We start from the raw sequence: 17,049 nt of genomic DNA, 5'->3' as shown, positions 1-17,049 counted from the left end.
CTTCCTTGGTCTGCTACTTTGGGGGTCGACGTTGTATAAACCTGATACTCGGTTTTCGATCCCGTTTAAAAACTCACTACTATTCAGTAGCTTTCAACACCAGAGGATCTGTGTTTTGAACCTGTATGCTCCACACTGGTTTGTCGTCATTATCTGCATCGTTATTATGTCTATATTTCTGATTTACTTCATTTTGTATTTTGCTTTGTGTGTTACCTGTTGTTCTGTCTGTACAACACTTTGGTTGGCCTTGTTGCTGTTTTAAGTGCTCTATAAATAAAATGGTATGGTATAGTATTTGTAGTGGACTAGGCCTACGTCGAAACTAAGTCTAAGGTCAAAACTCTTGACCTTTAGAACCTTGTGGGACAGGAACTGTCATTTCATGTATTTGAATACATAAATACAGGTTCACCCATCCTGAGACTTTCTTTCTTGAAGATTCAAGTGAAAAGAACACTCTCTTTTTATTATCATTACTATCTCACAAATGTTGATAATCAAAGTGTCTTAGTTCAAACCATTTTAGATGTTGCAGTGAACTAATCAATTTTATTAACTGAGTAATGATTTTTATTCTCATGTTAAAAGCTGTTGCAGAGTTTAGGCATTTTCTGATTTCTGCTTTTGAATGAGCAAGTGTGTGCGTTTACAAGGTTACAGTCAAACGAAAAACAAGTTGTTATGTTAAAACTGTCATGTTTTAGAATCCTCTCAGACGTAAATAGAGATGTTTTGCACCTGTTTCTTAAACACGCCACAACAAAACCCTCTCGGTCTGTGAGAACATTTCTGAGCTGTCCCATAACAATTCTCGCTGTCTCTAACCTCTTACGTCACAAAACCCACCCCGTCTGGTCGTTTCTGACCAATGAAAAATCCCAAAAAGTGAACCGGGAAAGAGTCTTTAAAATGTCAGTACTTCCTGGTCTACACAGACTCACAGACTCACAGACTCAGAGAGTTGGAGAGTTGTCGGAGTTCTAAGAGTTCTGAGAGCGTAGAGTAGGTGAGAGTCTACTCAAGTTCTGCTGAGTTCTGATAGAGTGCTGTTGGAGTTCCTGACATGACAACAAAGCTCTCCCGAGTTCCATGGGATTATAACATTTTCCACTGAGGTGAATATGTGTCGGACAGAGCCTCGCCATTACTTCGGACGAGTAACAGCATCCTACTGAGACGCTGAAAGGGTGCGTTAAACGGAATCTCACCTGAGACATCTCCAGGTAAAGGAGCCGATTTCATCACCTAAGTGTACTGTAAGGAAAAGCTGAAGAAAGCCGGAGAGTGTCGATTCTGGTGAACACTTAATTTCCCTCACATACCATCTTAACTCCCTCTAAACTTCTTTCCATCTTTAAACTTTTCTATCAAGTAGAAATTCTCCCAGATATTTAGAAATGTCTGTGTAAAGTGCTTATTCACATCCGTGTGGGCAAAAGATCATAGTTGTACAGTTTATAAATGTCTGTGGTGCAGCAACGGAAAAATCATGGCCGTATGATTTTTCCTGATTGATTGCTTATATTGTTATTTTCATAATTTGCCAAATTAATGTAAATGTTTGATGTTAAATTTGATTCTGTAAATAAATGACCGCATTCATTTTGATGGGTCAAATATAAATGACGTCTCACGTTTGCATTTCATTAAATTCAATGCACGTTTTATTCAGTCCAGAAAAATGAGGAACCCGCGTTAAATGATGAATATATCCCAGCATCTGTTCATCTACATATTTGTACAAGTCAGGGTTAAATTCATGAGTTTTGGTGGCAAGTCTCTTTTGTTAAAACCCAACTATCCAGGTTTTATTGTAACATGATTCTTATCAGTCTTCCTTATATTTTGACAAAAGATCCACATTTTTATTCTTCTAGTCCTCACTCAACTTGATAGGTGTTCAGCTGTTGCAGTGCAAACCAACGTAATATTCTGCAGGCTGCTTTAGAGAGGCTCTCAAGTTCAGTTTTACTCACAAAATACCCCCCAAAATACACACAGTTGACCTGCACAGTTAAGTTAATGTGTGCTCTGTCACAGTTCAGATGTCAATGATTGGTTTTATACTCTCTTACAAATAAACGGGATCTACTTCTAGACATGATCAAGTATTAAACATTAACAGACAATGAAAGAGACAGCTACAGCCTCTCAAATGAAAAAAGAATAATTCAATCTTTAGAGACAGAAAGTATAATCCAATGTGAGCAGTTTCTTCTGTTTTTCTTCTGTTAAGCTTGTGGCTGATGTAAATGCAACTATACTTACATTTCCCAAGTTGTAAAATCCTGTTGAAGCGTTATAAAGCAGCTCTGTAGCACTTCAACATGAGATAATCTCCTTACTCAACCAGCTGTCTGGGCTCATATTTCATTTCTCAGCACTTGCTTTTATTGTGTGGTTTATTGTAGGAATCTTTTTTCATGAATGGCTTCTTAAGCAGGTGCAACAATTTGATGATTCACAGACAATTGACTTTTTTTAAAAATGATTATTTTGACTCAAAATAAACATCTATGTTAATGATGCAGAGCTCACTGACTTAGATGTTTGTTAGTACGTCTTCAGTCCACATAACCCATAGCTCAGCTTCAGATATTAATTGCTATGTATAAAATTAAGAATTTAAATTAAAGCAACAGTTCAGATATTTTTAAGTGGGGTTTGGTAAAATGTGTATGAACAAATATTATCTTCACAATGACTAATGCTTTATGAAACTAACTTTAGCCATTAAATATATATATATATATGTATATATATATATATATGTGTGTGTGTGTGTGTGTGTTCACACAGTAGTCGCTCATTTATCGCGGGGATTCAGGGTACGGATCCCCGCGATAAGTGAAAAACCGCAAAGTAGGAATAGTAGTACAAGTAGTAGTTTATTTTATTTTTTATATAGATATATTATAGATATGTATATTGAGGCATTTTAAACCCTTCCCACACCTTTGCAATATTCTAAACAATGTTTCTAAACACTCTAAAACAGCACAGAATGTCATGATTTCAGCTCTCTGCCTCCGCTGCTCTTTGCCACCTGTAAGTGCTCTTGGCCACGCCCACTTCTCCGCTCTGCACACTGAACAGCTGATCAGGTGTGGCAGGAAGTTTATCCTGCAGCTCTGGGCTGCACAAATGTGAAACAGGTGCTAAATAGTTTTAATAAATTATTTTAAATAAAAATTTCAGGACGATTGTGCAGCTCATCCATCAATCAGCCAGTTGAGTGTCATGTCCAATCTTATTTAGAAAAACTACGAATCTGCGATAAACGCACTGCAAAGTAATGAGTGATTACTGTACATATATATATATATATATATATATATATATATATATATATATACAAATTCAATAAAATCTAAAATATTTTAAAATGTTTCATGCAAATGCTATTTTATAAACCTTTACTTCATCATCAATTTCATACTACATAGTTATTTATGCAGAATTTTATTTTTTACACACGCAAATATCATCAACTGGCATGTTCTGGGGAAAGTCGGACCCATGAATGCAGACCAAATGAGGAACTTCAGTAAAACTTAAAGTACATAAAACAAGACTGCTTGAGAGACATGAACATGGTATGAGTGACTGCAGAGAAGTGATGAGAGTCTATGTGGACTGAGGCTGATAAGAAGATTAGAAACAAATGGCTTAATGATAATAAGGAACAGGTGTATATAGCGTTGGAGAAAAATATTCTCACTTGATCTTACTTACTCAAAAGGAGCTACACTCAACAGCTCAAGAAGATTTTTAACGAGTATTACTTGCGAGAACAGATTTTTAGGCCAGATTACTCAGGAAGTACCTGCATGAAGACCAGTCATAAGAATCAGTTGTGGGCTGTGTGTGCAGCTTGTTTTTATATCTTATCAGTTCAGCTGAGTTCACAGACTCTGAGGCGACCTTGGAGCGACAGCTGGACATTTCAGCCTCACTCAACTCCTCATCCAGCTTTCTACTAACCCAAACATATGGTTCATGGGCAGAGTAAACATTCTCATCCATCCATCCATCCATCCATGCATTATTTTTACCCACTTCTTCCTGTTTGGGTTGCGGGGGTCGCCGGTGTCCATGTCCAGCAATTACTGAGAGAGAGGCGGGGTACACCCTTGACAGGTCTCCAGTCTATCACAGGGACACATAGAGACAAACAACCATTCACTTTCTCACCTAGGGATAATTTAGAGTTACCAATCAGTCTAACAAGCATGTTTTGGTCTGTGGGAGGAAACTGGATTACCTGGAGAAAACCCATGCACAGAGAGAACATGCAAACTCCACCCAGAATGAGCCCTGGACCAGGATTTGAACCAGGGTAACCTGCTTGCTGAGATGCAGCTGCTCTACCAGTTGTGCCACTGTGCTGCCCATTCTCAGCCATAGTAGTTTAAAAAAAATCCATAAACTTTGATGAAAAATTCCCAAACATATAAGTGTGGCAGGACTGAGGAGCAGAAGCTGACTGAGGAAATCTACTAAGAAATGACAGGAAACAAAATGAGGCGTTTGGAAAAGACCAAATGAAAATACCTCTCCACCCCAACAAACAAACAAACAAACAAACAAATAAATATAACCACAAGAAACCTACAAAATATAAACCCTATAGCAGAAAATAAAGTCCTGAAAAACAAAGTGTGAGATCAGCAGCAGCTAGCTGTTGCACTTCCAGTGCTTCATGATGCATTTCCTGAAGTGTTATGATATTTCTACTGGAAAAACTGTGCATGTCAAATTTAGGGGAGTGGTGGCGCAGAAGTTAGAGAGGTGGGCCTGTGATCGGAAGATCGCCGGTTCACGCCCCGGTACCGACAACATCAAAAATGTGGGTGGGGTAGGCGAAGCACCCACGCTTGCCCCCACCCTCATTCGTCCCACTCTGGGCCCATGAGCAAGGCCCTTAACCCCCCATCTGCTCCCTAAACAGGTCTCTCTTAAAAATGAGTTCTCGTGGCTCAATGAGACTACCTGTATAAATAAAGGCTAAATAAAAATAAAAAAAATACTGTGAGCCACTCTCCAGCTAGCCCATCATCACTCCATTTAAAATAAAACTGCTTTTCTAAACAGATTGTTTCTAAAGCGCTCTACAACAGAAAAAGGTATTTCTACAGAACCCAACTCTGAAAGAAGTGAACTGTTCCTTTCATAATATACTTGCTTATAATAAAAGCGATTTTCTAAATGTAACATTTTCTCAGTTGTATAATAGCAACGTGCTTTTTACTCCAATAACATTTTCAAAGAAAACGTACCCTTGATTCTCTCCTTCAGCAGAGATCTACTCTGAGAAAGACTTCTCATCTGCATCGCAGCATTTGCAGCTGTCATACAGTTAGTGGGACTGCATTACGGTGGTAAACCCCCCACCGAGGGTGAAGCGTTGCAGACCGCAAAGCAAGCACACGCTAAAAGGATTTGTTATTAGCAATGAGGCATAAACAGACTCCTTAATATTTTATATATTTTGGATTTAACACTGGGGCCCCTGCGATCCAAGTGGGTGCACAAATCTGTTTAGGATGTGAGAAGACAGCTGAAGCTCAGTGGTTTGAAGCATTCAGAACAAATTCAAATTATACGCATACAGAGGGGGTGCTGAGCAATCATCATACATCAGACTAGTCGGAGGCCTCGCTCCGTATATGCTAGCTCATCAGCAGTCAGAAATAAGGAATATGGTAGCAGCAAGCATAGACAGTGTGTGTAAATCTCCTTTTGGTTGAATCAGTGCACGTTTGTGTCAGACAAGACCGTTCATAGAACATGAACATTCTCTACGCACCAGTAAATATGGAGAATCATCAACGTGTTGTTTTTCTTACTTTTTACAATAGTTTTAGCATCTGCTACACGCAGCTCATTACCAGGGTTTGATCAGAGTTAAAAAGCTTGTTAGCTTTTCCTTCCAGAGTTATGTAAACAATTAACACATTTTTGGGACAACCCCCCCCCATCACTTTGTGTTGAAAAACAAAACCAAATTTCTCTCTTTCGCCTTCGACGAAGCCGGTCGCTCTTACCCTCCCTCCTGCTTTTTTGCTCTTTCGTCCTGTCAACCTCAGAGCCTCTCTTTACACATCTTCTGAATCAGAAATTATGATGGATTTGGTCAGCTGGTCCCTCAACACAATCAATACATTTTTCCAAAGTGGAACAAACCAGTTATGTTGGTGCTAAGATGGTCTCTTTGTGATGCGTTTCCTTGACTGATGAAGCCTTCTGGATCGAAGGCGAAACGTTTCAGCACAAAACAAGAAACTGTCCAGATGACCTGACTGAAAAATGTTGGATTGTATACCTGGATTATTGAGCGTGGACTTTGTTGTTTCTGGAGTGTCCATGGACAGCTCACCGGCTTTGCATAAATGTATTATGATGTCATTGTATGTTGCAAGATTTATTTTTGCATCTTTTATACTGTCTCCCAGCCAGGACTTGGTGTGAGACATGATTTTTTTTGGCTTCCTCCATCCTCGTGTTCTTTTTCTCATCTGCCTGTATGTTGTATGTAACAGGTCTCTCTTGTAAATGAGTTTTCAGGGCTCAATGGGAACTAACCTGTATAAATAAAGGTCTAATAATAATTTTAAAAAAGGAGCCCTGAAATGAAATGAAAGTTTCACTGAAGCTGTCTGTTATGTGAATACACGTCATTAAAACTCCAACGTGATTTGCCTTCTCTATTTCTTTAGAAATATGAATTTCTTATTTTAGAAACTTTAAATTACTTTTTTGAGTTTGAAAATATCACATTTTCAATACTCGATAGCATTTTTAAAGTTGGTCTTCTGAACAAATCAACAAAACTTCTTTTAACCCTAACAATATTTCATTCTGGGTTATTGCTTTTGGAAACTTTAATTCCTCTTTTTCTGGATGTAGTATCGGATGCAATGCAGCTGGAAGGATTTTAACTGAAACCTTTTTACTTTTGGGCATTTGCTATGATGCGTAACCATGACAACGAGGTGTTTTTTAACAACCAGGAGCAGCTGATTAACATCTCAAAAGCCGAAATACCTCAACTACAGCATCAAATCCCAAATGAGTTGAAAAGGAGACTCCAAGGACAAATTCCTGTCAACCTGTGCTCGAGTACCTGACCGCTGAGATTCTGGAGCTGGTGGGAAACTCGGCTTGTGACATCAGGAGGACCGGGATCATCCCCCGGCACCTTCAGCTGTCTGTCCGTGGCGACGAGGAGCTCGGCAGACTGCTGGGAAGAGTGACCATTGTTCAGGGAGGAATTCTGCCCAGCATTCGGGCGGCCCTGCTGCCCAGGAGGACCGAGAGGCCAGCCGGATCTGACAGCAAGCTGGATCTGGGTGGACGGATCGGTATCTGTAGCCAGATTCTTCATATTTGCTGCAGGAGATCCTTCCTTCCCACAGCTATCAGCATCTAACAACTCTTGAACAGAACCAGGATGATGAGCTACAACAACACTTAATTTCCCTCTGGGATTAATAAAGTATTTTTGAATTGAATTGAATATGAGAAAAATTTACATCTTTAAAAATTCCTTTTAATTCTTTGTTGATTTTGTCTCATGCTTTGTTCTCTGAACAGTGTTTGAAAGTGTAAAGCACTTTCACTTTTTTCAAATATATAGAGAGTGGTTGTCATTCATTCAGCTAATCTCCTCTGCTGGGGTTACAACAGTAAATAGTTTTGCACAAGAGATTTGGCAGTTATTATACACCTGATCCCTATTCTGATGCAACCTGGGCTCGAACCTGCAGCTTCAGTTTTAAGGGATTGTGGATAAGGCCTGCCGCGATAAACAATAAATCAATTAATCACATGATAAATGAAAATTATCGACCTCATTTTAATTTATCTGCTTTATTGCTTCTTCATGTCTCTCTTTCTACTGAAGACACCGGATGACAAAAGACTCAACTCCGGTGCTCTTCACTGACCCCTCCCTTTCTCGTTCTCTTTAAAATCTGTTTTAACAATCCAAAATCGTGTTTTTGGATTGTTAAAAGCAGCTAAGCTGAGCAGCTAAGCTATGAGCTAAGCTAACAGGCCAACTTCTGGAAAAAACCTCCGTCATGTCGACGCTCCAAAATTCATGGTTGAAACTCGTGCCATCGTGTAAAAACTTGTTTTTCTTTGCAAAAACAAGCTGAGAACTTGTTTACTGATTTTTTTTATTAAAACTTTGTGTGGAAAAAGCTATGCTAAAGAGCTCAAAACATACAGAGCATCCTCCATTTTGAAAAGTGAAAAACAAGAAGGAGAGACAGCCCATGTCATGTCAAGGGGCCTCCCTCACATTTCTCTTAAAGAGACGCTGCGCTCCCTCACCATCCATCCTTCGGTTCAAACAGTCTTATACTGCCATCCAGTGGTCAAAAACGTACTACACATAAATCAACTTACATTTCTTCTTAAATTTGACAATAATTACTAACTATTGTCAAATTTCAAACAATATTATTGTTTATCGCAATAATTTCTGAGAAAAATAATCACCCAGTAAAATGTGTTATCGTGACAGGTCTAATTGTGGCGCTGTCCACTAAGCTACTGCAGCCCTCTTAGGAGAAAAGAAAGTTATATTGTTTTATGTCTTACAAACAAACATCCATCCATCCATCCATCCATCCATCCATCCATCATCCATCCATCCATCCATCCATCCATCCATCCATCCATCCATCCATCATCTTTACCCACTTCTTCCTTTACAGGTCAGAGGGGTTACTGGTGTCCATGTCCAGCAGTCACTGTCTGAGAGGAGGGGGACACCCTGGACTGGTCTCCAGTTCATCACAGGGACACATAGAGACAAGCAAGACAAAAAACCACTCGCTCTCTCACTCACACCTAGACACAATTTAGAGTTACCAATCAGTCCACCATGCATGTTTTTGGTCTGTGGGAGGAAACCACAGTACCCGGAGAAAACCCACATGTGCACGGAGAGAACATGCAAACTCCACACAGAAAGGCCCCTCGCTTGAACCGATTTGAACCATCAACCTGTTTGCTGAGAAGCGGCAGCCCATGATGTATAATCACTGTACATGTACATAAAATCTTTTTTCTTGCCAATTTAATAATCTGCTTGTTTCATTAGGTCTGAAACTTGTATTGAAAACAGTAACTCACAATTTTAGTTTATTACAACATATTAAAATAGAGAATTATGGAAAACAATATTTTCATCACAATACTAATTTGTACAGAAGGAAAATTGTTTGGTGTGCACTGGATTATCCTCTTGAAATCCACAAGGATATTATTTTGCTATTTTTTTATTTACTTATTTATTTGTTTGTTTATTTTTTCAATTTAAGAATATGTTATCTTTCTCTGAACAGTGTAAAGTTGTAAAGCAGCTTCTTCTTTGTTTTGTTTTCTTTATTAAAATTGATTTGAAGTCTTTTTTAAGCATAAAGTCCCAGCTCATCAGTCAGATCAAGTCTATCTCCTACCTCATACTCGAACTCTTCCATCCTCTCTCCATCAGCAGGAACAGGGGAGAGGTAATCGGTTCCATCATAGTAATCCTGCTCCATCGTGTGAAGAGAGTGACAGCTGTCAGGAGACAAAAACATGTAGAGAAAATTAAACGAAGAACACACACACTCAGAGAAATGGAAAGACAGGGAGAAACGTTCAGATTGGAACATTAGCAGGACAATTATTATTATTATTATTATTATTATTATTTTCTTCCACATTTCTTAAACTCAAAGTGACAAGATTTGGTTGCTTTTGTCTTCTTTGGGAAAAGAAAGAACAAATGATATGTGGAAGAGCTTTTACAGACTCTGAGTGTGTGATAATAGTATAAAAGTACAGCCCCTGGTTAATAACAGCACATCCACACTCTGCAATTTGATTCATGCTCTTGACAGACATGCCCCCTCCCCCCCAGCACCCCCCATCACAACCACCACCCTGTACAGTGTGATTCTATTGTGTCTCCTTCAGTTGTCAAACAAAACCTTATTATGAGGGTCTAACAAGATGTGTGGCAGCTTCAGTGCCACACAAGATAATTGTTGTGGACAAAAAAAAAAAACTTCAAAAAGACATCTTGTTGAACATGTTGAGTGATGCGTTCACAGACTGTCTGACTATCAGATAAACCAGCACAGTGAAACTGTCTGGGGGAAAAAACACTCTGATTAAAACTGGCTAGTAAATGTCAGAATGCTTGATGCTTCAATATTATTCCTATAAAAACGCGTAGCAGTGGGAGTAGGCACAAAGAATACGATTACAATTTTACAATCTATCCTCAAATATGAGCTGCCAGCCATTAATATCTATATATAAAAATCTATGAAGACAACAGTATATTGGAGCGTGCGCCTGATCTCAGATGACGAGAAGAAATGGGAGTTTTATGGGACATATTGATTACATTTGGACTCAAGCCTGGGGCTGTGAACGTGCTTTGTGTTGCCTATGTTTTTTTTAATTGGCCATTTACTTTAATCACCCTGTAAACCTTACCTGAAAGTCAAAATTGAAACTCTAAGCATCTCCAATCATGACAAGAAGTCCCTGTGAGGATTTCTGTGGTTACAGTGTGTTTGTAAATGTGTCTCCATCTTGATCAGGTTATGTGTTGTACTTTGAATCTAACATGCGATGCCGATTAGGTGGTTTATTTCTGATGATTTTTGTAATAATGACAAAATGACAGATGACAACCCATGCATGTTTTAAAATGTTTATTATGCTTGGAATTAATCATCTATGAGGCCTAACAACAAGTAAGTTGTGATTTCCCACTTCTGTGCAATATATCTTTGGCTCTGCTATTGTTGTATTCCCTGGAGGTGAAACCCAGATTTTGCTTTATGCTTAATGTCTCATGCTCATGTTTTACTCCTCCTTGGAGATGAACTGAAAATAATGAACCAGTTCCTTTTGTTTTTTTTATAGAAGCCGCTTGTTGATATCAAAATATCTTTTGCATTATACACTTTTTCTTCATTTATTTTTAACATTTGAGTCACATAAATCTGATCTGACAGTTGAGTCAATGATAAGCAATTCTTCTTGTTAATTAAGGTCCTTAGTGTCTACTGTTGCTGATTAGTGCCACAGCTCCTGAGAAAAGGCTGCTGGCATTCAATATTGCGCAGGCCTTGATAGACGCATCTTTTGCTACATAGCTTTGCTCTTCTCAGCATGCCCAATAACTCTGCTACTGTAAATGTCCTGAAGTGATAAAGGGCACAAGCAATAATCTGATTTGCTGTCTTCACTATCTGCAGCAGTTTGAAACTTTCCTTTGGGGTGGAGTACTTACTGTAAAGCAGGTTGTTATACACGAGGTGGGTATTGACGTGCAGATTGCTGTACTGAATCATCAAGGACTGTGGCAGGTTCAACTTTTTTAGTGTTGCAAGAAAAACAAATTTTGCTGTGCAGTTTAAAGCGTTTTCATTAGTATTAAAACATTGTTTCTCTCTCACTTCCGGTTATTGGATATGGTGCCTTTTAAAATAAAAATAACTGGTTCAATAGTGATTTCATGTTTGCTGTGGTGGTTGCAATTATAAAGGTACGGTGGCCCTGAAGTGTAAATGAACATTTGAAAAACCAAAATTACATTTGAAAAAAACACAATATAAACAACAAAAACACAACAACGTTTGAAAAAACTGAATTACATTAAGCCAAAGTGGAAGTTCATTCAGCCTTTATTTATCCAGGTAGTCTCATTGAGCCACGATAACTCATTTTCAAGAGAGACCTGTTTAGGGAGCAGATGGTGGGGGTTAAGGGCCTTGCTCAGGGGCCCAGAGTGGGGCGAATGAGGGTGGTGGCAGGTGTGGGTGTTTCACCTTTTCCACCCACATTTTGATGTTGACGGTACCGGGAGTTGAACCTGCGACTTTCCGATCACAAGCCCATCTTCTAACCTCTGCGTGGTCAAAGCAGAAGTAGCCAAAGCAGAAGTGGCCAGAATTACATTTGAGAAAATGAATTACATTAAGCCAAAGCGGAAGTAGCCAAAGCAGAAGTAGCCAAAGCAGAAGTGGCCAAAGCAGAAGTAGCCAAAGCAGAAGTAGCCAAAGCAGAAGTGGTCAAAGCAGAAGTGGCCAAAGCGGAAGTAGCCAAAGCGGAAGTGGCCAAAACAGAAGTGGCCAAAGTGGAAGTGGTCAGAATTACATTTGAAAAAAAAAACAAAAAACAAAAACAGAATTGCATTTGAAAAAGTAGAATTACATTAGAAAAAACAAATACTTTAGGAAAAACAGAAATACATTTGAAAAATCAGCATTACATTAAAAAAAATGGAATCACATTAGAAAAAACGGAATTACATTTGAAAAACTGAATCATTCAAAAATTATATGATTTCCATTTCTTCACACATAATTCCGTTTTTGCTAATGTGATTCCATTTTTTTAAATTTAATTCCAATTTTTCAATTGTGATTCAAGCAACTTCCACTTTGGCCACTTCCTCTTTGGCTTAATGTAATTCAGTTTTTTTCAAATTTAATAACCTTTTTTTCAAATGTGATTCTGGCAACTTCCACTTTGGCTTAATTTTATTCTGTTTTTTCAAACGTTGTTGTTCTTGTTGGTTTTGTTGTGTTTTTTTCAAATGTAATTCTGTTTTTTCAAATGTTGTTCATTTACACCTAAGGGCCACCATATAAAGGAGATACGGTTCAACTCACAAACTTTTTACAGTAACAACAATTACACCAGATGCCATGACAGAACACTGTTAAACTTCATTCTTCTCCTGGATTTCTCAGCCAACAGTGTCTTTGGCCCTGTGCTGTCCCAGTAATGCCATCTATTAACAAGAAGTAATATTAGCAGCAAACTGGATCATACATGCATTTGCTGTGTAAACATTTGTACACAATAATTTGTAAAATGTATTTCTTAGATTAAATCCTAAATATGAGGAAGGATGCTAAGGTGGGTTCAAAGAGACCTGAGCAGAGTACAAGAAGTGTGAAAATGGACTCAAAAAACGTTCACTCCAAAACAACTGGACTTTATTTGTAACAGAATAAAGTCCAATTGTTTTTGATTTGAACATTTTTTGAATTTATCATGTCCTGGATGACTGAGAATCTTCACCAGCATGTGAAGATGGACAATGAAATAATGTGAACAACCGAATACATTTTGCAAATCTTGCTTTTCAAAATAATTTGTGATTTTCCTAAATTGGCCTCTCAAAACATGTCCACTTAGCTTTCTGGTCACTTGGCCTCAGAATTCAATGAGACTAAAACTGAAAATTTGCCCATTTTCTGATGACTTTCCAATTTTGAGTCACCAGCCAGTCTCAGATGTATGAGCAGAAACTTGTGCCATCAGAATCTGAATGTGAGTTACTCAGACTGAATCTGTGTTTATGTAATTTGAAATTAAATCCATTGGTTTGAAAACAAATTTATTATTTTATTTATTAACCTTTGTTTAATCAGACAAATCCCATTGAGATCACAGATCTTTTTTGCAAGGGAGGCCTGGACCTGAAGGCAGACTAACATGCATGTTTTTGATATGTGGGAGGAAATTGGAGTACACTGAGAAAATCCACTCAAGCACAAGAAGAACATGCAAACTCTACACAAAAAGACCCCAGGTCCAACTGGGGATTGAATCCAGGACCTTCATGCAGTGAGGCAAGAGTGCTAACCACTAAGCCATCATGCTGCATAATGATTTAATGCAATTTAATGGTTTGAAACTGAATTCATTTGCTTTGAAACTTCACTTAATTTTGACGACTTTCATTGCCTGTTCTATGATTTAATTTCAATTCCAAAATGCAGATTTTTGTGTAACACATCAGAAAGTCACGGAGTAATCCGAGGCAGATTGGAAGATTTACGTTTCATGTCAGTGAAACGTCCTTTATGGAAATGTAGGCGTGGGGTTCAGTCTCAAGGTGGCGGTGATTCAACAGAGTGGATGCAATCTGCCGTTAAAAACCAAAGAAGAAGAATTTCCTTTACGGCGTATTTTGAGCTAGAGCAGTGAAGCACACATGAACTTGGCATGAACTCGTGCACGCCTCTGCCTCTGCTTGGCAAAGATGTTCAACATTCACTCGACATTTTCTTTTTGTCCTGTTTTGTGTCCTGTTGGTGAAGGAAAATGTGAAGGACATTAAGAGATCCATTTATCAATCTAATCTATATTTGTCAGACTGCAGTGTGTAGCTCATTAGTCAGTTCATTTGTCAGTGTCCCACAAACTTGTAATGCAAATCATGCAAACACAAATATTTCTGCTCCATAGCTCACCAACATCTTTCACTTTTTTCCTTTTTAATTATCATCAGTTTTTGACAAAGTCACAAGGACACAACAGCAAATTGTTTCGCTCCCTGAAACAGTGAAACCAAATCTTGGAAAAGATGTTTAATTAAATTATACTAAAAGTAAGCCAAAGAAACAATATGAAATCACTGAAGTGTTTTTTTAAAATTATTATTATTATGTGTCACTGCTCACAACTAATTATTCTAAGAAGAATCAGGATCTTTTTGAGCTTTGGTGTGAAAAGACAAAAAATAGACCCAACAAAGTTAAGTCAGTTCCTCTGGACGTTTTTAAAAAAAACATTTTATCCTTCATCCAAAGGACTTCATAAGTCCAAGGAGCCACAGCAAACTCAGTCCCACAAGCAGCACACTCCTATAGTGGGCCAACCAGTTTGATGAAGATAAGTCTGCCCTCTCCCCTGTCGACTCCTCGGAGGACGCCATGGCCAAAGTGGTTCAAAACATCAAAGTTCATGCTCAATAATCCATTAAAGCACTGAATTTGTTGTGGCTCCTTGGACTGATGAAGTCCTTTGGATGAAGGATGAAACGTTTCAACAGAAAGAAACCATCCGGAGGACCTGACTTAACTTTGTTGGATTTTTTTAACCTGGATTATTAAGCATGAATTTTGATGACAAAAAATATAGTAACCCCCCCCCCCCCCCCCAAAAAAATAAAAAAAATAAAAATTGATGTTATACAGACGTATTAAATAAACATACCGTTTATAGCTACATACCTATCAGAGAGTAGAAAGGGACAGACGTCAGGCACAGGAGGGGTTGATGGCCGGAGCTTAGCCAGCGCCATAATGTGTTCAAAGGTGATGTCGGTCTGAGTGCATACATCCACCACATGGATTTCCTGAGGGAGACCGTGAGGGCGACCGCTGGGAGTACGTCTGATGACCTGCACCACGACGGGGTCTTTGGCAGCTCGAAACGCCTCCACAGTCTCCTCATGGCTGGACTTGGACAATTCCTTCCCGTTCACCTGGAAGGGACAGGAGAAATGTTGCATATGATTTGTCAGCAATATCAAAAATAAGTTGTTTTCTTTAAATTTCATTTTAAATGGAAAGTTCACAATTTAAAATAGAGTTTTGCGATCAGAGTACGAACAACTACTGTTTGTCATAGATTTCAACTACTTCGGTAAAAAGGACAGCTTAAAACTGTTTAATTTTGACCACGTTCACAAAATAACATGCTGCTGTGTAAAACAACGGAATATTAAATGTTTCACAGAAAGTGATATAAACAGAGGTTTTATAAATGTTTACAGGTGGAAATATTATATTTCACCCTAAATGTGTCCCAGTCTGTGCTACAACCAGCTGCTGCTGCTGTTTCCTTTGCAAATAATCACAGAAATCTTTAAACATGATCATGTGATGCAAAACTTCTGCAAGTGTTCAGGTTTATCATAATTTGTTTGCAAATTGTTTGCTCTGATTTTTTTTTTTTCATACTAAAGTTGTTTTAAAATGGAGGCAATCCACTGAAGTCTTGGCCTCATTCAGATTAGCTGTTAGCCTGTCAATGTGGTATTATATTAATTATGTATTACCTTAATCTGCAGAACTCCTCTTCAGAGTGTCTGAACTGTCGTTTTAAGTTTCTACCTTATTATGCAGGGCAGGTCTGTGCTCAGAATAGTTCAGTCTTTTCCAGACGCTCAATGTTTTCTCCACAGAGGATCAAAGAAATAAAATCTTCATAAATTCATTACTTTAAAACAAACACAAAGAACAGTTTGATGCAACATTGTCAGAATACTCCAAGTTAAAAAGGCCTCAGTTCACTTATTATATCTTTAACCTCATCTCCACTAAATGAAGTGGATTTTCTGGCAGAATGAAAACCATTCGCACCACAGCTGGCATATAGAAAGAAAATCATAGCTCCATTTAGCCCAGTAATTTATCTGAAGAAAAAACTGTGAATGATGAATACTTCTAAGAACGTGCTTTATGGAAAATGCTGAAAGCAGAGATTATAATTTAGATAACTAAAGAAGGTTAAAAGGATTAAATAAACAGTGCAATTATACCTAGTGTTCTGTTTAAATATGACTTTAGAGTGGAGCTCTTCCCATGCATGGCAAGATCAGAAGTCATTTAAAATGATAAAAAAATTAAAGAAACCGTTCATATTCACAAGTGCAAGATGAAGAGATTGAACGTAACATTGCAAAAAAAAAAAAAAGTGCTAAAAGTCTTATGGGACATGAATCAAAAATCTTTTAACTACAACATTAAAGTTGATGTAAAATCTCACATAGCCCTGCTCTGGCGCTCAGAAAATGACCTAAATTCAAAAGTAATCCCCAGTTGTAGACACAGAAACCACCAAGGAACTAATGCAGCGAAGCTGCACATTTTGAAGTGTGGAAACAAAACAAGTTCTTCATCTATGCCTTATAACAGCTGTTTTAAGATATCACAACAGAAAAAATAACAACACGAGTAAGCACTGACATTTTTATTGTGACTTGATGCCAAAATATTGTGTGTGTGTGTGTGTGTGTGTGTGTGGGGGGGTTGTTGCCTTGTAAGGCCCATTTGTCCAACACATGATAGATAGATAGATAGATAGATAGATAGATAGATAGATAGATAGATAGATAGATAGATAGATAGATAGATAGATAGATAGATAGATAGATAGATAGATAGATAGATAGATAGATAGATAGATAGATAGATAGATAGATAGATAGATAGATAGATAGACAGA

General features: G+C 38.1%; 1 protein-coding gene across 1 annotated transcript in view; it reads right to left on the bottom strand.

Moving 5' to 3' along the window:
* LOC119415845 (PDZ domain-containing RING finger protein 4-like) overlaps positions 1 to 17,049 on the bottom strand; it is a 98,632-nt gene that overhangs the window by 18,837 nt on the left and 62,746 nt on the right. The window contains exons 2-3 of the mRNA XM_037683021.1: positions 15,051 to 15,304; positions 9,477 to 9,579 (exon numbers count right to left, since the gene is read on the bottom strand). Coding sequence (XP_037538949.1) covers positions 9,477 to 9,579; positions 15,051 to 15,304 — 357 coding nt within the window. The remainder of the gene's footprint in view (positions 1 to 9,476; positions 9,580 to 15,050; positions 15,305 to 17,049) is intronic.

The sequence above is a fragment of the Nematolebias whitei genome, chromosome 10, assembly GCF_014905685.2.
Source record: "Nematolebias whitei isolate Nwh7 chromosome 10, NemWhi1, whole genome shotgun sequence".
Classification (NCBI taxonomy): Eukaryota; Metazoa; Chordata; class Actinopteri; order Cyprinodontiformes; family Rivulidae; genus Nematolebias; species Nematolebias whitei.
The sequence above is the reverse complement of the archived record's forward strand: the minus strand, read 5'-3'. Positions and strand labels throughout refer to the sequence as shown.